Source organism: Podarcis erhardii, assembly GCF_964252035.2.
Source record: "Podarcis erhardii genome assembly, chromosome: 3".
In the NCBI taxonomy this organism is placed as follows: domain Eukaryota; kingdom Metazoa; phylum Chordata; class Lepidosauria; order Squamata; family Lacertidae; genus Podarcis; species Podarcis erhardii.
The window spans coordinates 57,737,677-57,761,010 of NC_138507.1; the positions used below are offsets into that span (position 1 = coordinate 57,737,677).

At 40.3% G+C, this 23,334-nt stretch overlaps 1 protein-coding gene across 1 annotated transcript; it reads left to right on the plus strand.

Annotated features, from left to right (window-relative positions):
* Positions 1-20: 20 nt before the first annotated feature.
* Positions 21-23,124, plus strand: TRMT11 (tRNA methyltransferase 11 homolog). The gene is made up of 13 exons (XM_081856203.1): positions 21-176; positions 2,494-2,559; positions 5,067-5,140; positions 5,566-5,647; positions 5,771-5,863; positions 6,115-6,249; positions 7,284-7,440; positions 8,527-8,607; positions 10,000-10,164; positions 12,220-12,292; positions 13,787-13,918; positions 15,506-15,626; positions 21,699-23,124. The coding sequence occupies exons 1-13, from the start codon at positions 63-65 to the stop codon at positions 21,828-21,830; spliced, it is 1,425 nt and encodes a 474-aa protein (XP_081712329.1). The 5' UTR covers positions 21-62; the 3' UTR covers positions 21,831-23,124.
* Positions 23,125-23,334: the final 210 nt, after the last annotated feature.

A 23,334-nucleotide genomic window follows, 5' to 3' on the forward strand; every position in this document is an offset into this window, starting at 1 on the left:
TCCTCCCCTCGCCCTCAAGCGCCGCCTTCCCGCCGTGATGCTGCTCTTCTTCCTCCGCGCGCATGCGGGCTTCGGGAGGAGGAGGCGGCGGCGGCGGGGCGATGGCGCTGCCCAGCGCGGGTCTTCCGCGCTACCTGCTGCTGCTGGCGCAAGAGAACCTGGAATTCCGGCTGCCGGTGAGTCCTAAGCGCGAGAGCCGCAGCGAGCGACGCCCGGAAAGCAGAGCGCGCGCGCGCAGAGCCGCTGCTGTTTCTCCCCCACCCCAAGCACAGGACAAGCGAAGGAAGGAAGGCGCCTTTGCTTTCCGGGCTGCTGACAAAATGCATTGTTTACGAACGAGCCCCGGGCTTTTCAAAGGCCCTCCTTCCGTGTACAAATCACACCCGAGGGGGGCTGCTGCAAACCCCCGTTTCTTTGACATGGCGGAAGAGCCCGTTAGTTTCATTGTGGTAGCGGTGTGCCAATGAAATGTTGATTCATACATTGGATTTCTATGTACAGTATAGAAACACAGATACGTGTGCCATAGCAGCGCCGGATTTACGTACTGTATAAGCTGAACAAGCTGTACCTTAGGGGCCTCTTGGGGGCCCCCCAAAAAATTAAAGGGAAAAAAACTGGATGTACATTTCCAAAATATAAAATAAAATAAAACCTACATACAGCAACAGTATTTTGTGTTGTGTAGGCTCCTATGATGTAAGTAATGGGCCATGCCGGATTTATGTATAAGCTAAACAAGCTATAGCTTAGGGCCACAATCTCTTGGGGGCTCCCAAAAAAATTAAAGGGAAAAAAACTGGATGCACTTTGGTAAAATACATATTTTGTTATGTGCAAATGGCTTTAGATACCTATTAGGTCCATAAATTACCATATAGCTTATATTCAACACAAAAACCAGCGACAAATTGTTGTTGACAAAGGACAGCTGGACATATAAAGGGCCCCATTACCTTCAGTAGCTGAGGGCCTCATCAAACCTAAATCTGGTCCTGTGCCACAGTAACAACCAAAAGCAATACCCCCACCACACATACTGTATTGGCCTGAATATAAGCCTCACCCCCACCCCTAATACCACCCAATTCCAAACGTGAAAAGTTTAAGTGCATTTTATATTTGCGATCTTATGGTATGCAGCCAGGAGTGTGGGGCAAACAGCGCCAGGAGCATGGCAAAGTGGTGCCCTTCCCGTGCGTAGTCTCCTGTTCTCTCACCCAAGGCCGGGAAGGGAGACAGCAAGGAAGGGGAAACGCAGCACAGATCTCTCCCCCCCCCCAAGTATTCAGCCAGTAGCAGCGAAGAAGGGAGCGGCTTATATTCGGGTATTTTCCCCTTTTTTCTCTCCTTCCAGTTTTAAAGGTGCAGCTTATATTCGGGTGCAGCTTATATTCGGGCCAATACGATAGATTGTGGTGGGGGTGTAAATTGTTTAATTAGCCAAAGGCCTGGGAGAAGAGAAATGTTTCTGCCTAAAGATATGTAAGGAAGGCGCCCGGCGAGCCTCCCTGGGGAGAGCATTCCACAAATGGGGAGCCACCACAGAAAAGGCCCATTCTCATGTTGCCACCCTCTGGATCTTTCATGGAGGAGGCACACGAAGAAGGGCATCGGATGAGGACTGCAGGATCTGGGTCAGATAAGATGAGGAGAGGCGGTACTTGAGGTATGTGCGCCCGTTGGTTCACAATCTGCAGATCTGATAGCCCATTTGAGCTTGGGGGAAAAAGGAAGAACTCATGCCTGATAGCTTAGAAAGGGAGAAGTTATCTCCCACTCTGACATCTGCACATTGAAACATGATATGACAGGATTTGGAACTGCATCCTCTTGACAAGATGTGCTGCAGTGAATAAATTCAGCGAAGAAAGCTCCCTAGATGCCTGTAAGAAAGAGAACAGAGGAATGTTTTCTAGTGGTCTTCACGGAACTAAAAAGATCAACTTCTCCAGCTTTGTGTAAAGATAGCCTCATCAATAGGGTGTCTCTGCTTTTTTCATAGGTTTGATTTTTAGGAGGTACCTTTAATGTACATACTGAAAATGTGAGCCTTTTATTCCTGCCAAAGCTGAGCATCTTTCTTACTGCAATCCTATTTGCATTCACCTAGGAAAAAACCTGTTGAACAGAATGAGTTTACTTCCAAGTAACAATTGCATAGGATTGCCCATCTCATTGAAATTGCATGCTCTTACTTTATCTAGATTGTGTGCTGAGTGTTTATATAGACCAAGTGTATATGGACACTGATTTTTGGATGTTTTCTGTTGTATGCAGTTCTCTGTGATTCTCAGAGCTGTACTCTCGTACTTGCAGACCTTGGAGTAAGTGCCACTAAGTCCCACTGAATTTACCGTCACGTAGGTGGGCTACTAAGGAGAGAGCGCTCTCAATGGTCATGGCCTATGTGGAATGCTCTCCTCAGAAAGGGTTGCCTGATGACCTTCCTATGTTCTTTAAAAATATTCGTTTTGTAATCTTTTCTCCAAGGAAATAAAGTCTCTGGTTTCCCTCTGTGGCGGACGATTCAGCGATCAACAGGAATTGAGATTAAATGTAAGTATTAGATTGTGAATAAGTCTGTGAATCTTCAGCTCCTGTGGGGTTTATTATTTCCCCAAAATTAGGAAGAAAAGGGGGAATGAGGTGGATGGGGCCATGGTGAGTGGGGGTGGGGCTAGGTGGCAATTCTACTATTCTACTTAATGTGTTTGGGGGGGGGGGTTGTGTCAGCATCACTTGTTCAGGTTCTCTTTACTATCCGCTTGTGTTCCTTTGGTGGTGAGAGAGGTTGGGGTTGGCCTAGGGTGTGATTGTTTGTTTGTGATTGGCTGTCAGACACTGGAGAGATCTGTCAGGAATAAGGAGGGATCAGTGGACAGTGCTTTCTCTGGTTTGCGTTATGATCTTTGCTTAGTGGGTTGTATTCAGTTTTTAAAATTCATAGTGCCATCTGCTGGAAAACTCGCTTCCTGACTAACAATGAAATCAAACAAAGCACATGCAGAAACCAAGTTCATGCAACCCACAGAATGAGCTTGAGTATCATTCCACTGAGTGTAGTTCTGTGCCCTAGCTGTAGTTTTTGCTAGGGGTTGCTCTTGTTAGAATTATCACTGCTGCCTGTTCATTCCCACTGTGCTCCCTAGGATGCAAGGATTATGCCTCTCTATGCATGGACCTCTGCAAAATTCTTATTCCCTTTATGGTTATATAAGAGCCAATGAAGGAATTAATGTGCTATTTTATCTCTTTTAGCACTTGGCAATCTGTGTTAATAATAGGCCACTATAGATTTACTATTTATTTTGCAGCCAAGCAAGAATGGGTTTGCAAAGCCAAACAGTAAATCTACAGTGGCCCATCATTTACACCGATTTTTGTTTCAAAGTGCTTGTGGCCTCTTTTAGTGGGGTTTTTATTTGTAAAGATACGTTTTTAGGTTTTTATTGGTTGCGTTTGTTGCAATTGGTTTTACTGTTTATATTATGTTGCTTTGGGTCACTTGCATGAGGAAGGCAGCTAACAAATATGAATAATAATTTTCAGATGTGGATCAAAGGGCTTGTACACACACCGTGAGTCTGCTGAAGGATCTAGTACCTTGCACAATATTTTGTTACCTTTCTATTGTTGTGCTGAGTAGATGATTCATTTTTCAGTGGCTGCGTTTCCACATAACACTTAGCCAAAGCATGGTTTAGTGTGAACTTGCAGGCTCCATATCCTGAACTTGCACTTTGCTCCTCCCTGGTATTTTTAGCTCTGTGTTGCATAGGAGCCAAACTAAAGTTTGACGTAGTGTGTTATCTAGACGTGGGATCACTCTCCCCTCCTTAAGCACGATCTACATATAGTCAAGGTTTGTTAGAGGAAACCAAGTTTCCGAAACTCAACTTTTGCTGCATGCTGCCAGCATACCTTGCAATGGTGTCAGAACAGAATCATCTCGTGAACGATGCATTGATACATACATTAAAGGACCTTCTATATAGAGGTTGACTTGAATTCTATCCTAGGGTCCTGCTGTCTTTTTATAACATTGATTCAGGCCTGAAGTGACAGAGTAGGTAAACAACCAGAAGGAGCACAACCACAAACAAGGTGTAGGTGGTGATAGAGCCGTCTGTGTAAGAAGCCGGACATCAAATATAGAGACTTAGAGCGTGTTCACGCAATACGGAACACCTCTTCACAAACTGAAATGAAAGCCAAGTATTCAAAGCTGTTAGTTTTAGCTCGCCCCCCCCCCCCGCCCCCCGTCAAACACCACTTCCTGCTTGGGCTTGACACAGATATCTGAGATAGAAAGATTATTGCACTTTGTTACCTTTCTGCAGGAGAAAGTGGTAGAAGTGATTGTTGGTTTCTGTTTCCCTCACTGAGCAGCTGCTGGTAGTCACAGGACTATGTTTTCATTCCACAGTCCAGATACTGTTGGATTCCCACGGGAAAGGGAGATGGGATGTGACGTTTACTGGTTTCCTGTTTCCTTTGTACTGTCGTTTCTTTGTTGCAGTTGCTCTCTGCTTCTCACAGAGACAAGATGTATATTTGTATGCTCTCAGCATAGCTTAGTAATAAAGCGTAGCAATGTAGCCATACCTGCCTCATCCTTTCGTTGCGGACTCTGAGTGTTTTATACTCTGCTGGGCTCAAGCGAAGATGAGCCGTATCAGCTCGGAGGGCCGGAGCTGAATTTATCTAACAGTGATGGCAACAATAAGGAAGGCAGAAGCTGAAGAGAGGTTTAAGGAACATTGGATTAGTTGGCATGCTTGTCTCTCAATTCTGTGACAACTGAAGAATACACGTTTTTAGCTTTCCTCTTGTAGTTCCATTTGTCTTCTCCCTATGTCAGTGGATTTTGCTGGACAGCAGTTCGCATTCCCCCTGACCATTGGGCATGCTGGCTGGTGCTGGTGGGAGTTGGGAGTCCGACGACATCTGGAGGGCCACAGGTTGCACATCCTTGCTCTACTGCAGCACAAGCAGTCTGGTTGTCATTCTTCACAGGGCCTTTTCCTTAGCATTATTGATCTTTTCTCTTTCTTTCTTTGCAGTCTCCATTTTGGATTCTTAGCATGCCTTCAGAAGAGATGGCAAGAGGACTGATGAAGCGAACAGTGTGTGCAAAGTAAGGGCTATGCTTTTGGAAAAAAGAAACGGCCTGCGTATTAAGTTTCCATCTAAGTTTTGCCATCTCATTATTATTTGGGATGTAGCTCTGCTTCTGTGCTGAAGCAGAAATTGTTTCTGGAGCTTTAACTCTTGAAAAGCCCATTTGCTGTACAAGTTAATAAACCAAATATAAGGACTACGTGGGTGTGATTTTTGGTGTGTGGCAACATTTTGTTCAGTTTTGTTACCTGAAAATATTTCAAAGTTACTCATGTATATGGCCCATTGATTGTTTTCAGTAGAACTTGAAAGTAAATCATGAAAAGTAAAATTGTGGAGTTCATGAGCATGTTGAATCAGAAGATTTATAAGTGAACTAGGAAAAGCATTTATGAATCTTTTTTCCCCTTTGCTGAATGTAACCTGTTACAATACTTTCAGATCTATATTTGAACTGTGGGGACATGGGAAATCTGCAGAAGAACTGTACTCTTCACTGAAGAACTATCCAGCAGAGAAAATGGTTTGTATAAGAGAAGCTGGTTTGGATTTTGTTCTGTCTTTTTGGAGCCTGTTTGTTACACAGTTGTACGCAATGGGGGTATTGCTGCTGGTTCTAATCAAATCTTGTTTTGCTTTGTTTTAGGCCCCATTTTTACAGCCCAATCTAAGTTACAAAATAAAGGTTCACACTTTTAACAAAACACTAACACAAGAAGAGAAGATTCAGAAGATAGATGTAAGTAGACTGTAATTTCTTGAAATCATTTCTTATATTTGTGCTCTTTCTTAATAACGAGTGATAGTGTTTTTGATTTTCACACCTTCTTTGGTAACTTGTTGGAAAGGCACCATATACATATTTAAAACTATAATCTGAATACTTTTAATAATTATTTGGGTTTAGTAAGCCAGGACTCATTGTATGTTTCAGTAATAGTTACTTATATTTATGTGTTTCTCCCCTCCCTCTCCCCCTCCTTAATACAGTCTTTAGAATTTTTACCATTTGAAGGAAAAGTAAATTTAAAGAAACCAGATCATATATTTTGGCTTCTGGAAGATTATGGAATGGATCCAAACAATATCCCAGAACAGCCCCTTGATTTATATTTTGGGAGATGGGTGAGTACAGTCATTTTATTAATAATTAAAGAATTGTTACAGCATGAAAGAGAAATGATAGCTGAAAATAAGTTGATAGTGGGGTATGATTTCTTCATATTTTGATCATGGATCTTTTTAATACCATAAGCAGGTGGTAGGCAAAGTCAGACTAGGATTTACTCAAAGATCTGAATGATTTGAAGTAGCTCAGCAAGGATTTCTAACTCCCAATTGTTTGAACCATGGCAGCAACAAAATGAGTCTTTCCCTTCCCCCCAACCCCCACTCCAAATTATATTACCAAAATAAAACTGATTGGAGGACAGGCTTAACTAGGAGTGTATTTTTGTGTGGAAGGACTGCAAGCTCAGTTCAGATAACACAAAACAAATTCCTAGGCTTTCATAATTGTTTTGTACCCAGTTCCTGTCGGTGGATCTTAGGGTTCGGGGGAGGTGGGCGGAATCCAAAGAGATCCTGCCTGAAATCTTGCCATCCCAATTATCAGCATCTTTGATGACATATTAATATTTCTGACACACATTTTTCATTTACGGCACAAAATAGCAGTGATGGGCATATTTTCAACCTTAATCGGCTGTCGATCAAAGATAGTTGAACTATGTGACTTTGGCCTAATTCAGATAGTCAGTTCTTACGTTCTTAAACAGTTGCTCCAGCTGAGATTACTTACATCTCATCAGTTAAAAGACATAGTGTGGCCATACTGGCTGGGGCTGATGGGAAGTGGAATCCAGCAAGATCTGGAGGGTCACAGCCCACCTGCCCCAGGTTAAGAGATGCCTAGCATGCTTTGTAAAATTTAGACCTATTGGCTGAACTCTAGGATTTTAGGGCTTTTTGTTTTGTTTTGTTTTTAAGTTTAGTTTTGGGCAAGAAAGTTTATTAGAGTGCTAGTCAGTCAGTGTTATGAGCCGGCATAGCATATGTGTTTGCTTTTGGAAACCAAGGTACCAGTACAGTTCTGAGTATTTTGGGTAGCTATTGGTTACCAAAGTTAATGGTTCCTTTCTCTCTCCACCTTGCCACAGATTGCCGATGGACAAAGGGACCTTATTGAGTCATACAGTGTAAAAAGGAGACATTTTATTGGGAACACAAGCATGGATGCCTGCTTGGCTTTTCTTATGGCAAACCATGGGAGAGTGAAACCAAATGATGTTGTTTTTGATCCATTTGTGGGAACAGGTATTTTGTATACAGCCTGCACCATGTGTAAAGTTGCCTGTCAAATTTGTATATGTTATCTCCCTGGGTTCTATCTTTTCTCTTAACATGTTAGAAGAATTTGTTTTTCTTAAGTGTACCTCATCCATGACAACACTGGTTCCATATTACTGCTTGGCCATTTGTGATCTGTCCTTATCCTGTGACAGTTCATGTTAGTAATCTCTGATGTTGAAAGAACAATAGAGCCCTTTGTTATCCTCACTTGCCTGCTCAGGGAGTGGTACTCTTAATACATCTACTTCAGTTCTAAGAAGTGGTGCATCGGAAGTCAAGGAACAGAGAGTAAATGTTCAACAGAGCTTTCTCTGGAGACGGGGAGTGTCAGTAGCACATATAGGAATAAACACTGCAATCATGTTTCCAGGTTTGTAGGTAGGAAATACTCCTTCACATTCTGTAGGCTTGATAGAAAACCTATTTTCTTCCTTTGATTACCTTTTTCTGATGTACCAGCAGGGGGCGAGTTTATCCCATTTATATTGTTCATTTAGAAGCAGCTCTGTGAAGAGAGAGAGAGAGAGAGAGAGAGAGTGTGTACACACACACACACACACACACATATATATATATATATATATATATATATATATATATACACACACACACACACACACACATACAAGACAAGATAAACCACAAGTAGCAATGGGCATAAAGGGAGTTTAAAAGCAATTGCAATAATATGAGAAGAGAAGGCTTTCTGGTAGAAGACATAAGACGTTCAAGGGATTAAAGGCAAATGGTGCTGTATCAAGTTTGGGGCTGATGTCAAGTATGAGATTTGATTTAGATTCAGAAATAGGCTCTTGCCTTTGTCCTTCTAGCCGGCAATGCTTCACACCCTTCTTAAATAATATGTGTGTATGCCAGTTGTGTATGCCAGGCAACATGTGGCATTGAGGGGTGTTATTTGTTTTGGCGCACATCTATTTGCTTCTCTGCTATATTTCTGCAATATGAAATACATGTATCAAATACCTTTTGCTGTTGTATTCCCAAATAGTTGCATTGTCAGCACCAAGTGGTTTTTTCTTTGTTTTGCAGGTGGACTTCTTATCGCTTCAGCACACTTTGGAGCATACGTATGTGGGACAGATATAGATTATAACACCGTACATGGACTGGGTATGTTGCCTTCAGTTCTTAGCAGTGAAAATGTAATTATTTGGTTTATTACACAAGTTTAGCAACTGCTTGATCTTGGAAAAGAATCAGAGATCTTCCTGTTCAAGCTTGGTCAGAGATGGCCACATTCACTTAAACCTACCCTCTATACCTATGCGCTCCTGGGCATAGTGGATCATGCGCAACAGGCAAGTTGACTGCAGAAAGGGTTTTTTTTTATGGAACTGCAGTGGATGATGCAAATGAGAGTGCAAGTTTTCTTTTGTTTGCTTTTGATTCATGTTTATGTCAGGTAACTCCAAGATGAAATTAAGGTAACTGTCAAAAACTCTACTAAAGTTTTTCCTAAAATGCTTTGATTTTGAGTAGTACTTTTCACAAGAGAACACACCATATTGCATTCACAATGTAGAGATTTCCCTGTGGATTTTGCAGTCACAATGTACAGATCCCTACACGTGATTGCCCTAGGAGCTGCCTGCACATGTTGGAGTTTCCTTTTTTACGTGATCCCTGTGCATCTGTTGCACGATGAGATGTATGACCTCCAAGCAGATATAGAACTCATGCTTAGGTTGTGCAGAAGACACACAAATTACAGATATGTGTTGAGCTCACATATCACAGCAGAGAAAGGGATGGATGAGTTCCAGTTTTTCATGTTACCGCATTCAAAGAAGAAGTCACTTCTACCTTTGCCAATGTTTCTTTGATGCGGGTGGCACTGTGGTCTAAACCACTGAGCCTCTTGGGCTTGTTGATTAGTTCAAATCCTCACAATGGGGTGAGCTCCTGTTGCTCTGTCCCAGCTCCTGCCTACCTAGCAGTTTGAAAGCAAGTAGATAAATGGGTACCGCTGTGGTGGGAAGGTAAACGGCATTTCCATGCACTCAGGTTTCTGTCACAGTGTTCCGTTGCACCAGAAGTGGTTTAGTCATGCTGGCCACATGACCCAGAAAGCTGTCTGTGGAAAAATGCCAGTTCCCTCGGCCTGAAAGTGAGATGAGCGCCGCAACCCCATAGTCACCTTTGACTGGACTTAACCATCCAGGGGTCCTTTACCTTTACCTTTTTTGAAGTTACAAAGCCACTTGATAAATAAAGCTGCAGCTCTAAGGGTTAAATGGCATCCAAACTATGTCCATGACATTTGCTTCATTTTCTTACACTATTAGAATAACTTTTAAGTTTCTTGTACTTATTATGGATGATGCGGGATGTGTTCAGTAGCTGTGCTTGTTATAGATTTAAAATTGGAAATGTTTGCCAGAGATACCTTATGTGAGCGGAACTGAAATAAATTGCGGCAGGAATTGAAGGCCACAGGATAACCATTTGAATCCAATATGGCATGAAATTGAGTTGGCGTTATTTACTCCCCACTGCTCCCAGGCAAAGCTAGCAGGAAGAACCAGAAGTGGAGAGGACCTGATGAAAATATCAGAGCGAACCTCCGTCAGTATGGTTTGGAGAAGCACTACCTTGACGTATTAGTTTCTGATGCATCAAAAGCCATATGGAGGAAGGGGGTGAAGTTTGATGCAGTAATTACGGACCGTAAGTTAATGCACAGCCTAAAATATGTATGATTCATAAATTCAGTCTGTAGTGATAATGGAAACATCTGCAAGCTTGTCATACAGTTTGCTCTTCCAGAGAGAATGCTAGAGCAATAACATTCAGTCTGAATGAAATTTGCTGACTTGTTTGCAAGGAGGTAGTGAGCCAATTGCTCCTCAGTTCATGCATCTTTTATTTTATGAAGAACAAAGTCTTGCAGGAGCAGTTCCCGGTAACTTGGGACTAGTAGTGCTAAAATAGCTTTTTTCCCTGATTGCATCTCAACCTCATAATGGATATAAACATGCTTCTGTGTAGCCTTAAACGCAAATCTCATGCTGACATCTAGACCCCGTATATTGAAGCTGGCAGCTTTCAAGTTTGCATTGTAAAAACAGATTGTGGTCTGTAGTTTGACCACCTGCAAGTATCCACTGAATAATTTTTTATGTACCGGTAAATGTAAATTTCTTTACATTGAATGTGTATATTATTAGGAGTTGTATCTTTTTTGGGGGAAACACTCAATTTTTCTCTTTTTTGTTTCTGAGATTAGCACTTTGAAGCCATTTTGAATGTGGCAGTGATCTTAATAGACAGTGTTTCCATACTGAAAATTCTTGGTTTCCAGTTTGGTTATACATTAGCTTGCCAGTAATTTGTTAAAGAATTTAAATGTTCTTTCATGCCTATTCATAAACAGGAAGCTTAGGAAAACAAAACATAACCATCTCTCACTATGTATTGATTGTTGAAGCTGTTCGTGAAAAAGATATGCCATTTCTTATTAAACAGGAGAATTCACTCTTCAATCTCCTTCTTTTGAATACACACCCTTTACAAGGCAATGCTTTGTAGGTGTTGGCAATATTTGGGGAGCAGAGAAATGTTCTTCAAATGCAAAACTGGAAATTAACTCCATAATGTTAATTGCAAGTCAGTGTGAATTAAACACCCCTATCTAATTAGTGACTACAAAAATATCCCCCCCCAAGTGTCTTTGAAAAGTCTTAAGCAGCTTTTAAGACTGTGAATAATGTTCAACTAGCACTTTGACACCATGCAGTTATATCTGAACATGGAATATATAATATCTGAAGCTTATTACTAAGAAAATATGTACCAAGTACCTAAATTTTACACTTTCCACATACAAGTACGAAAGGCATTTATTTTCTTAATAAAACAGTGCACTAGCTATGGATGGAGAAAAACATACTAATAGCTTAGAAAATGCATGGATGGTTTTCCAACAGTAGGAAGTGTGACCTGTTAAAAATACACATTTTAATCATTGCATCAAGTGTAAGTTTAAGAGGCATTGTCTACAGCTGCTGAAGTGATAATAATTCATTTGAAGTAAAAGCAATCTAATACTGTAATAAATTTTATAATTTATTAATAAGCACAACTTATTAAGATTTACTAAAAGAAAGAAAAAACATCAAATTTATGAGACCTTGTGCTTTAAGGGTGAATAAATTATGATAATTATTTTATTTGTATCTTAGTTTGCCAGATCATTTGAGCTGCCCGAAGCTCAAACACAATGATGAAATATGAATGGCAAGCAACATATCACATACAACAGTCTGAAAAACAAAGGAAGAAACCAAGTACCCAGCAGTGAGATAAAAAACCAGGCCATAGTCTGCTGGATTTTTTTTTTTTTTTTAAGAAATAAAAAGGCTACAGGGTGGTGTTGGTGCCCTGGCTATCTAGAAGCCAAGCAGATTTTTCTGCAACAGACTTCCATGCTACTATAAAGAAAGCTGCCTTTCTCTCCCATCACCATTAGCTGTGTCTCTGATGGCTGCAAGATGTGGAGATGCGCCTATTCCTGAATGGATGCGGCTATTCATGTGTGGGAGGAGGCATGGAGGGCTTTGAAAAAGTGTATTGAATTGGGCTGAAATGAATCTGAAACCTCTATAGTTAGCATAGTTTCAGGCTCCAGGGATCAGGCTTTGTCTTGAATGCTCACTGTTGCCTTCAGCCCCAGCTAGAAGGTTGTACTGATGGATACGTGTTGTACATTCTTGATCTGCGCAGCTCCATACGGCATACGAGAAGCCACCAGAAGAACCGGTTCGCAGAAGGAAATGGCAAAGATGGCAGAAAGAGGGTAGGTAAACGGTGGGATGAGAACGCAGGTGTCCAAATAGAAAAACAGCTGTGGCTTCAGAAGCATTTTTGCATATTGCTAAACATCCCAGCCTTCTGCCAAACCAGCGACAAATCCGACAGGGCTGTTTCTAATTACGTAGCTTGTATGTACGTAGCAACCACTCTGTAAGTGTGTCTCTCATGTTTTTAAAACACAGGGATTAGGAATCTGACTACTACATGTTTCCCATATGGAAAATGGGGAGCCTCTTTCATTCTGATTTTGACATCAGAGTCTGGCGCCTAGTGTGCATCTTGATGCAGTTACACAGTAGCAGGTAGAAAACTGTTGGGGAAAGTTGTTCAGTATTGTCAGTGGAGGTTTCCTTCTGAACCTTAACCCTATGCCTCGCCACTATGATGTGATAACTTTTCGGACTTGGGATAGCAGGTAGCAACCCTTTTAGTGCCTGAAACCCCAAATATTTTAGTCTGTCTCTATTGTTGTGATGGATATATCATTATATTCTTGTACAGTCGTACCTTGGTTTTCAAACGGCTTAGTTCCTGAATGTTTTGGCTCCCAAACATCACAAACCCGGAAGTGACTGTTCCGGTTTGTGAACTATTTTTGGAAGCTGAGCGTCAAACGGGGCTTCCACAGCTTCTGATTGGCTGCTGGAGCTTCCTGCAGCCAATCAGAAGCTGCTATTTGGTTTGTGAACGTTTTGGAAGTCGAACGGACTTCCGGAACGGATTCCGTTCGACTTCCAAGATACGACTGTATTTCATTATTTTTGTATGTTGCTTTATGACTCCTTCAGGCTGTGTGAAGCGATAAATGTAATTAATTAACTAAACTAATACAATGTTCAGTAAGTTATGAGGACAGTGCCTGCTGCCTGCTGCCAAATCAGGGTTTGTTATGGCCTAGTTCTATATTTCACATTATAATCTGCATCCTATTGTGATGGTGCATTGCATTAAAACTTTGACAGAAAGGCAGTTTTCCTGAAATTGAAATGAAGTGGTATTGTATTGTCATTTCTCAACACAGCCTTATTTTAATATGCACTGCCTCTTCCCTTTCTACCATGCAACCACCCACACATATAATTATGTTGCCTTTAGCTTACTTTTGACTCTGATTTGGAACCTGTGGGAATTTGTCAGGCTTCAACTCTGATAATCCCTCTGGGACATGTTTCCCATCCCTGCTTTCACTATATTTTGTTTTCCCCTCCAGAACTGCTCTCTGTTTTTACCCGCAGTAATAATTTTATATGAAGTTCTGGTGCAATCCTGTTTTCTTTCTGTGGCCAGCATAAATCTAGGTCATATTTCAATGTATTTTTTTAACCTTCGCAAAATTGGGAGAGAGACCTGACAAACCTGTGATGGATGCTATACGCCAGGTTCTGTTCTTAGTGTGAAATCAGCATGCTGTGTTTAAATAGTACAAAATAACAATGAAGCTGCTACCAATTAGTTATTTTTTCAAAATTTTACCCAGCACAGAAAATCACATCTCAATTTCTTCCAATTATCATCTGAGTGACATCCTTTTCGACCTGTTAAAATTTGCAGCTGAATACTTGGTACTTGGAGGAAGACTAGTCTACTGGCTTCCTGTGTATAAACCAGAGTATGTATATATTCAGATATACTGAATGTCTTTAATATGTTACATGGTAACTTCTGCAGACTTTAAGGGTGGGTGTGGTCTAGGGGAACCCTGGGGCAGACTTATCCTTAAGTGAGCACCTTCTCTCGGTCTCATCAGCATCAGAGGCACGGTTGTTGGTGACATGAGAGAGAGCCAAGGGCCTTTTCTGTGGCTGCTCCCATACTGTGGAATTCCCTCCCAAGAGAGGTGAGCTTGCCTCGCTCCTTGTTATCTTTCCACCGGCAGGCTAAGACCTTCCTATTCTGACAGCCCTTTGAAAACCAGGTGCAGATGATATAGGCCACTGAACTGATATCAGGGTAATTGCTATCTTAATGCTGGCTTTAGATACATTTTGTTTTTATTTTGACTATTGTTTTTAACTAGTTTGTTTTCATTATGTTGTATTTTATAAGAACGTTTTAAACATGTTGTGAGCCTCCTTGAGTCCCAATGTTGGAGAAAGGTGGGATTTAAAGACATAAAACAAACAAACAAACAAACAAACAAACAAACAAACAAACAGTTAGTGTCTGCAGGGTACCATAACATATCTAAAAATAATACATGGTAAATGCATAAGCTAGTCTAGCATGTAGCATTTATCTCCCATTAGCTCCAGCCAGCATGACCAGTTATCATGGAGTTACGATCCAACATCTGGAGGGCCCCAGGTTAGGAAAGGGTGTCCTAGACAGCGGTTGGGAAGCAGTAAGAATGGGGTCGTTCTTAATTAACTCTGCTGATGACATGGAATTATAGAATCATAGCATTGGAAGGGACCCCAAGGGTCATCTAGTCCAACCCCCTGCAAATGCAGGAATCTCAACACATGGTCCCTCATCCAATTTTAAACCATTCTGGACCCTTCTTAGCTTTGCAGAGGTGCTAGCGGTTTTACACTGCACCGTATACTAGCTATTATCAGAACAAGTGACAAACATTTATACTGCATATTACTGTACTGCTTGCTCTTGAATTGAGGATATATTGGTGACTGCTAAGGAATTTAGGTGTGGCTAGATTTAATTGCAGCTGAAATAATTTCTGGTGGTCATTTTTTGGGGGTGGGGGTAGTTTGGGAAGGAATTTACCAACTGAGCAGTCTGTCTTTTATCTCATTTATATCCTGCCTTTCCTCCAAAGAGCTCAGGATGGCAGTAGTATATTTGCTGGATGGATGTAGAGCTGAAAAGCAGCTAAGCATTGTATTAAGGACAGTTCTTATTGGAATGCTTGCTGGCAGACATCTTTTCATAATCTCTTTAAATGGTTTGGGTGCTGAAGCACAAGAGAAACCCACATGAAACGTCCTTTTCCTGTTTGCAGCCAAACTTTCACCTGCATCCTGTCTTTTGTTTTGTTCTCTCTTTGTGCTACACATGTGGCTGTGGATTCTGAAAGCAATTAGCATACATTGTTTCTGGGAAATTTAATAAGGCCGTGAACCATGTGGAAGTGTACAGTTTAACTCAGTTTGAATCAGCCCCTCTGGCTGTTCTGTTTCAGATTCACTTATTACAGTTCCTAAGCTCTTGTAGCCCTTTGACTGTTTATTTCTTCCAGATATACAGAAGAGATTATACCCCGACACCCATGCCTGAAACTTATTAGCAACTGTGAACAGACGCTTTCCAGCCACACGTCGAGACACCTGATAACCATGGAAAAAGTGAAAGATTTTGAGGTAATTGTTTTGATGGCTTTCTCGCAAAATAGCAGTTGTCAGATTCGGAACAGGTTTTTCTACTGTGGAAACGGAGGGAATTCACCGTACCAGACTCAGTGTGCCGTAAAGCACTTTTATGAGTTGGTTTTAGAAGGTTTGTAAAAGAGTCATAAATGTCAAAACAGGAAGCCAAAGTACTTGTTGCGCTGATGTACATGGGCGGCAGTGATTGAAGGACACTTGTCTTACTTGTATGTGTGCGTTAAGTAAACTTTTTAATACTGAGGCAGGGTATTTCTTGTTCCATTTTTATTATTTCGGTTTTGAGGTGCTGTCCGGTTAGAACTGAAGTAACGAGAATGGTTAATTTTGCTGTTTCTATTATACTATGTTGCAAGATGTAGTTGCAAGCGCCTCTGAAATTGGTAAAACTTGTGTATAGAAATATTTTTGAAAATACCTGCTAGGGGTGTAGAAGAGAGTGAAACACCTTATTCTATGTTCGTTGTTTTTAACATTGTGTTTTCATTGTCGTAACCCGCCCTGGAACCTTAGGGTAAGGGTAGGTAATCAATCATCGCTATTATCATATGCAGAAAACCATGTGTGTTACTTGGCTCTAAGTTCCCAAATAGGACCTGCTGTTTAGTCAGTATGCATAACTGATCATGCTATGTATTTTTCTGTGCCCCTCACCTTGAAGACAGCAAGTCCAGTTTAAAAGAAAAAAATACATATCTGAGCATTACTTTGCAATGCAGCATAAGGAAATAAATGTTTTCGTCTTCTAAAAGGAGCGCAGTTTTCAAGCATTTTTTGGTCAAAGATGAACAACAGCTTCCAGTCCATTCCTGGCTGGATTTTAAAGTTCAGTTAGGAGGATACTCCTGCATTTTGTCTGGATTTTAGCCCTACATTCCTTGGAGCCTCTGTTCTCCCCTCAACAACTTTTATTATGTTTTGGGGTCGTCTTAATGCAGCATTAAGATAGGGCTTTGTACATGGTGAAGGGTCTGATTATCAGCTTTGAAGTGCCCTTTAAAAATAAATAAATAACAATAGACCACTTAAAAAGCGACTAAAAATTCATCAGGATAAAAAAACAATTAAGATCTCAGTAAACACAAATGGAGAGAATATATCAGTAGCAATCCTCGGAGGTAGATTCTTCCTCTGACAGCAGCCCCCAAAAGAGGATGCATCCACTCCCTGGTCCATGCCAGGTGTATTTGCATGCCCCAGACGCCACATCTCCTCCCTCTGCTGCTAGACACCCAATGATTGGTCCACACCCCAAATACATTGGGCCCCATTGACAAAAAGATTCTTTAGATTTAGATCAATATTTAATACATTTTTAGCAACAAGCCGTTATTCAATTTCCCGGGGGGGGGGGGAGATCTTACAGCCATTTAGTTTCATATGGATCATTATAACCCAAAGAATAAATTCATGCATACTAAAAGAGAAATAAAATACAAATGAACATAATGAACAAATAGACACTTCCTACGGCTGTGTTCATAAAATACAGATGGAAAACTCTAACCAGAAATTTCACTTGCACACCCTTTTCTAGATCTGTTAAAATTTGAATGCTTTTTCCAGAGCTATTGCAATTGATTTTGCAGTTCGGAACATGTCTTACCCGTTTAGTCAGTAAATGCATTAATTTCTCACGGCTGGCATTCCTTCTAAGCTTTAACAATAATGATTGGAATAGAATTGCCTTGTAGTCTCATATCTGATTCACACCCTGTGAAGAGATATGCCAACTTCTACACCACTATTAAATTACACAAACTCATAGTAATACTTCAAGAAAAGTTTCCTATATGTCCAGTGTTGTCGGCCTTAAGCACATTTAACAGAACGTGAATTATATGACAGAGCGTCAGCTGTTTCCAACTTTTTCTGGAAATAAGTGGCCTCCCTCTAAACTACCACACTGCTCAGATATCAAGTAAAAATGCATCCTTGCTGTGTTCTGTTTGTGACTGGGATTTTATCTGATAGTTGACCGTCAGTTCCTACCTTCATCTACAAGGGCATACCAGCACATCAATTCCTAATGCAGTTTATTCAGAGATTTTATTCAGAGATTTGTGCACTCTCAGATGTATGCATGTTCCTTTGCAGATGTGGTGATGATATTTTCTTTAAAATGGAAAGATAAATCCATGCATTATCTTTTTTTTGCTTTCTTTATCCAACTTTTATACATGGAAATACCTGGTTTTTATACGTGGAAATGCATGGTAGGGACAACAAGGACAGAATCCTAAAAGTCATACTCCAAAACTTTCTCATTGCAGCACAGTAGCTCGTAAAAAACACCCCAAAGGACATTTTAGATGGTCGTCACGAGAAGCTGTATTTGGAAGGGAAAATATTGCAACAAATGCACAGGGGTCTGTTTTATAATGTCCAAAACATTATCCTGTTGCTCGGTCCCAGTTCCTGCCAACCTAGCAGTTCGAAAGCACAAAGTGCAAGTAGATAAATAGGTACCACTCTGGCAGGAAGGTAAACGGTGTTTCCATGCAATTCTCTGGTTCGCCAGAAGCGGCTGAGTCAGTAAAGCGAGATGAGCCGCAACCCCAGAGTCGTCTGCATCTGGACCTAACCGTCAGGTGTCCCTTTACCTTACTATTTGCATATACTGTTAGTGGAATAACTTCTGCCTTTGCTTCGTTTTATGGAACATTCCAAGTCCGTGCTGAACATACGGCAGAGATTAATATTCCTCGCCTTCCCATGGTCAGAAATAGACTGAACTCAGGAGACAAACTCTTAGCACTCTGAGCACAAGGAATGAGTATTGCTGTCTTAACTTAACTATTTATATGACAACTATGATAGCATGGAAGCAGTTTCCATATATTTATGCACACATACTTATCCCGATTATACACTTCTGAACTGAGCTGGCTCCCTGTGACTTTGTCCTAGTGTAGTACTTGGTGAACGCTATGCTAAGGTTGCTGAGGAGGTTTTACACCACTACACCAGCTAGTTTCATCTTGGGCTGTAAATACAGTTTTGAAAGAGATTGTTTTAAAAAGCAGACTGGCTCCTTATTTCACTTGAAAATTGAATCTGTGTTGATTGATCAAATTCTGAGATCTCAGCACAGCTCAGCACAAGAGAGCCTGCTATTAGGGCAGCAAACACATAATAATCTTTCCTTGAGAATGTTTGACTGGCAGGTTGAGTTTCCTTTATATTCTGCATTCTCTCAAGGATTTAGCCACATAATCTTTTTTCTGCTGACTCTAACCTCTCTCAACATATGAGTTGTTTCAGAAATCAGACTCAGAAGCATGTGGGATGTAGTGCCTGGAGAGATGTGAGCGTTTGCAGATTTTATTCCCTTAAGTGAAATTTGCGTTTGTCTGCAGTTTAAGCTCAGGAATAATTAAAGAAGGGAACATTTAAAAATTTAAAGGAATAAAACTGATTTATTACTACTGTAACTCAGGAATGAATGCAATGTGCATACACACCTGACTAGCAGATTGTAATATTTATTTAAATAAGAACCTTTATTTTTCACATCAATAACCTATTCTAAGCACTTGTATTTGAATATACATTCTGCAAAACCAGGAAAACTGAGATAGAGGGTGAAAAACTGGCTTTTGGCTTTTGTATTGTTTCTTCTTCTGTTTTGTTTTAATACATTTGTGTTTCACTATTCAGTCTCTCTTTTAAAAAACCCACTTTGCATTGCTTTGAGCAAATAAACCTGTGTAACTGCAACAGTACATCTCTTAGAGGTACATGTATGTATCTGAAATTCTGGTGAAATTAAATAAATAGAAATCATTGCCAAATTCTTCATCTTTTTTTTAAAGCAGCAGGGTTGTTTTTTGAAATAACAAAGCTAGGTTCTAAACTGCTCTTCTCAAGGCATTTTGTTTTAATTTTAGAGTTTGCTAAAAAGCAAAAGGCAAAGGATAAAGAGGCAAACACTACTGGGCTTTCCCTATTAACTCCCCAGTCCGCTGTAGCCCTTGAGTATAAAATCCACATATGTTAAGTTTTAGTGCATAGACATAAAGCTACAGTGTTAGTTAGACTGTTGTACTAGTACCCCAGAGACCAGGGTTCAAATCCCCAGTCCACTGAGCGGCAGACCTTGAGCTTGCTACTCCCTCTCAGCCTAACCTACCTCTCAAGGTTGTTGTGGGGACTAAATGAGGTTGGGGAAGAACCATGTACGCTACTACCATGAGCTCCTTGGAGAAGAGTTGGAATATAAAGGCAATAAGTAAACAAAGCAGTTCTGTTTATGCAGATTATAACTTGTTCTGGGGTGTGTTTCATCAAACTCCAACAATGTTTTTCAACCAGACCTAAAATTAATGACTACATTTGGACACAGCAATGAATTGTCGTTAATCTTTATAGGTCGTTGAAATACGCCAGGTTAATAAGCCAAGGTTTGAAGTTGGCTTGTTTTAGTAAACCAGGGTAGTCTGTGTGGTGTTCTCCAGACATTGATGAAAGGATTGTAAATCTACCATGCTCAAGAGCTGTCAACTGATTTATTCAAGAGTATGTATGTTGGAAGTGATGCGGGTGGCGCTGTGGGTTAAACCACAGAGCCTAGGGCTTGCCGATCAGAAGGTCGGCGGTTCGAATCCCTGTGATGGGGTGAGCTCCTGTTGCTCGGTCCCTGCTCCTGCTAACCTAGCAGTTCGAAAGCACGTCAGAGTGCAAGTAGATAAATAGGTACTGCTCCGGCGGGAAGGTAAACGGCGTTTCCGTGCACTGCTCTGCTTCGCCAGAAGCGGCTTAGTCATGCTGGCCACATGACCCGGAAGCTGTACGCCGGCTCCCTTGGCCAATAAAGCAAGATGAGCGCCACAACCCCAGAGTTGGTTACGACTGGACCTAATGGTCAGGGGTCCCTTTACCTTTTTATGTATGTTGGAAGCCCTTGCCTACTGATAAAGTTGAAAGACTGGAAAATAACTTGGCAGTTAAGCTTTCTAAAGATAAAGTAATGCCACTGAACAAGATGAGTGGTGGATCACTGCAGTCTTTCCAAACTGCACATAAATAAATAACCTTCCTACTTTTTTGGTCAGGGAAGTAAATTGGTGGGCTTAAAAGGACCTGAGGCTTAATTTGCCATGATGAACAGACTTCAGTTGAAGACCCAGACATATTGCAGGAAGAAGTCACATAGCTAGACCAATCAAGGAGGATGGTTTTATTGCTTTTATTGTTGTTGTTCGCTCTGAGCCTGGCTTCGGCTGGGAAGGGTGGATATAATAATTATTATTATTATTAATTATTATTATTATTATTATTATTATTATTGGAGTGGAATAAGATTCAAACCTTCAAAATCTCAGTCTAAAATAGCATAGTGTCTGAGCCAAACTTTTAGAAGACATCTAAAGGCAGCCCTGTTTAGGGAAGCTTTTAATGTTTAATAGGTTATTGTATTTTAGTGTTTTGTTGGAAGCCGCCCAGAGTGGCTGGGGGGACCCAGCCAGATGGGCGGGGTATAAATAATAAATTATTATTATTATTATTATTATTATTATTATTATTATGAGAAACTGGGTTGGGTTTGAATCTAGTCTCTGCTGTGAACTCATTAGGTGGGTTTAGGCAAGCATTATTAGCAGGCTACATCATCTGCAGTGTATGGTATATAATACTGACCTACCTGCATGATTTTTGCAAGTATTGCTGAGATAATATATGTGAAACATTTGATGATGATGATGATTCCCATATCTGATGACAGAAGTATCCCACTGATTCACAGAAAATGCATGGCAAAGCTGTCATTGTGCCTTTAGAACAACAGATTTTGTCCCTGATCCAACTACAGGTGCATTTGACTACAGCATGGGGTGGAGACTTGCAAAATTTGTGACAGTGCTGATCATATAATGGTATACATTCCATCCAAAATTACTATTTGCCATTACAACAGTTTCTAGGACCAAGCTACAAGCTTGTTTTAAATAGTTCCTTTGAGATCTGGTAGATAAATTCTGAAGAAAATTGTTGAGTCACACTGATGCAATATATACTGTATGTCTAAACAATGTATTTTAACACCAGGATGAAGACCGTGATTCTCACATATTGGACAGCCAGTACCTGCCATACAAAAGTCACAATAGCTTTCGTGAGAAATATTTCAGTGGAGTGACAAAGAGGATTGCCAAGGAAGAAAAAGACAGCCAAAAATAATTATATATATGACTAAAAGCAAAGAACGCACATCTGGACCTCAACATTATATGGATACTTCAGAGAACAAATACTGTTTTGAATTTTTTAAAAACTCAAAGCAAAAACCACAAGTTAAGAACAGTTCTTTTTCATTAACTTTGTTTATACCAGATTATTGCACAAGGTTTTTTGACCCTTATTTAATTTATTTTTGTATTTAAAGTTCAAATGATAATTGACTACATTTTTTATCACAATTTTTTTAACCCATTACCTCTAGAAAAAACTAATAGTATTGTTTGGCTTCTTAAACTGTGAACATCTGGAAGTCTTAAATAGACATAATACAATGATTAAGATTTTTTTATTATTAGGAAGATTGATTTCATTTGTTTTCTTTTTTGTATCTGATATGCAATAAAGTCAGTAAGAATTGTTGTGCATTTTAAAAATTGAGTTGCATACAGCAGCCGTTTATCATTTCTTACCAACATTTCTGGGACCATAAACCCGCTCCCTCCCCGCACCCAGGTCTAGGATCCAGAGGCTATTAAACCTTTTCAATCCATTATACATCTGAAGCTCATCTGTCTAATTTTGCATTTGAAATTGGAAGCTGATAAATTAGTAAGTATAAATGCGGCCAGTGGATGCTTACTAATAGTTCCTCAAATCTGGAATAAGGAATCCATAGCAACATCTTACTTTTGAAAACCATGAAACCTTTTTGTGCCTATCTCCCCATGGGATATTGGAAAAATACATCATTTCCAGTTTTCTTTACATCACTGTCATTTAAATTTAGTGGCTCATAACAATTCTGTATTGTTCTATGTATTGCAGGACCCCATGCAAGTTTATTGCTATATAGGTCAGTGCACATTCATGTAAGTTCGCTGGTTTAATTCAGCATCATGATGGTCAACACAACAGCAAGAAGATTTTGTTTTTCAATGAAAATTATCTGATACTCACAATTTATGGTGTCTGGAAAGCATTGAAGATTGTGTTTACGACTTTTTATGTATTCAACACTCAATCTGACCTTAGTGCAAGCTAGTTGCCCTTAGTTGCCAAACATGGAATAAGTTTCTCAGGCAGCAGTGATGTGATCAGATAAGAATAAGTTCTGGCAATGATGAAAATTTAAGCCACACATTATTATTTCACTTTAAATTTATATACCACTCTTCATCCCAGCTTTTACAGTATTATATCAATGCTGGGTACCTATGACTCTCTGGACCTTTTTTTTTTTTTACAGTTTTGGCTGTAAGACAAGAAATCATGCACAATACATAGAACATGGATATTTGGTCTCTGTATCATTCATTACAGATGGACAGATTCTCCTCTGCCTGCCAGAAACTAGTTACTTGTATAAGAGTTTATGTCTCCTAGCTGAATTGGCTCCAGCCTGCATTGTAAATATTTACTCTTGTTTCTAACCATTTTCCATGTCTCACTAGGTGCTAGCTGTACCTTTTATGTTATCACAGTTTGAAAATCCATTTCCAGTAGT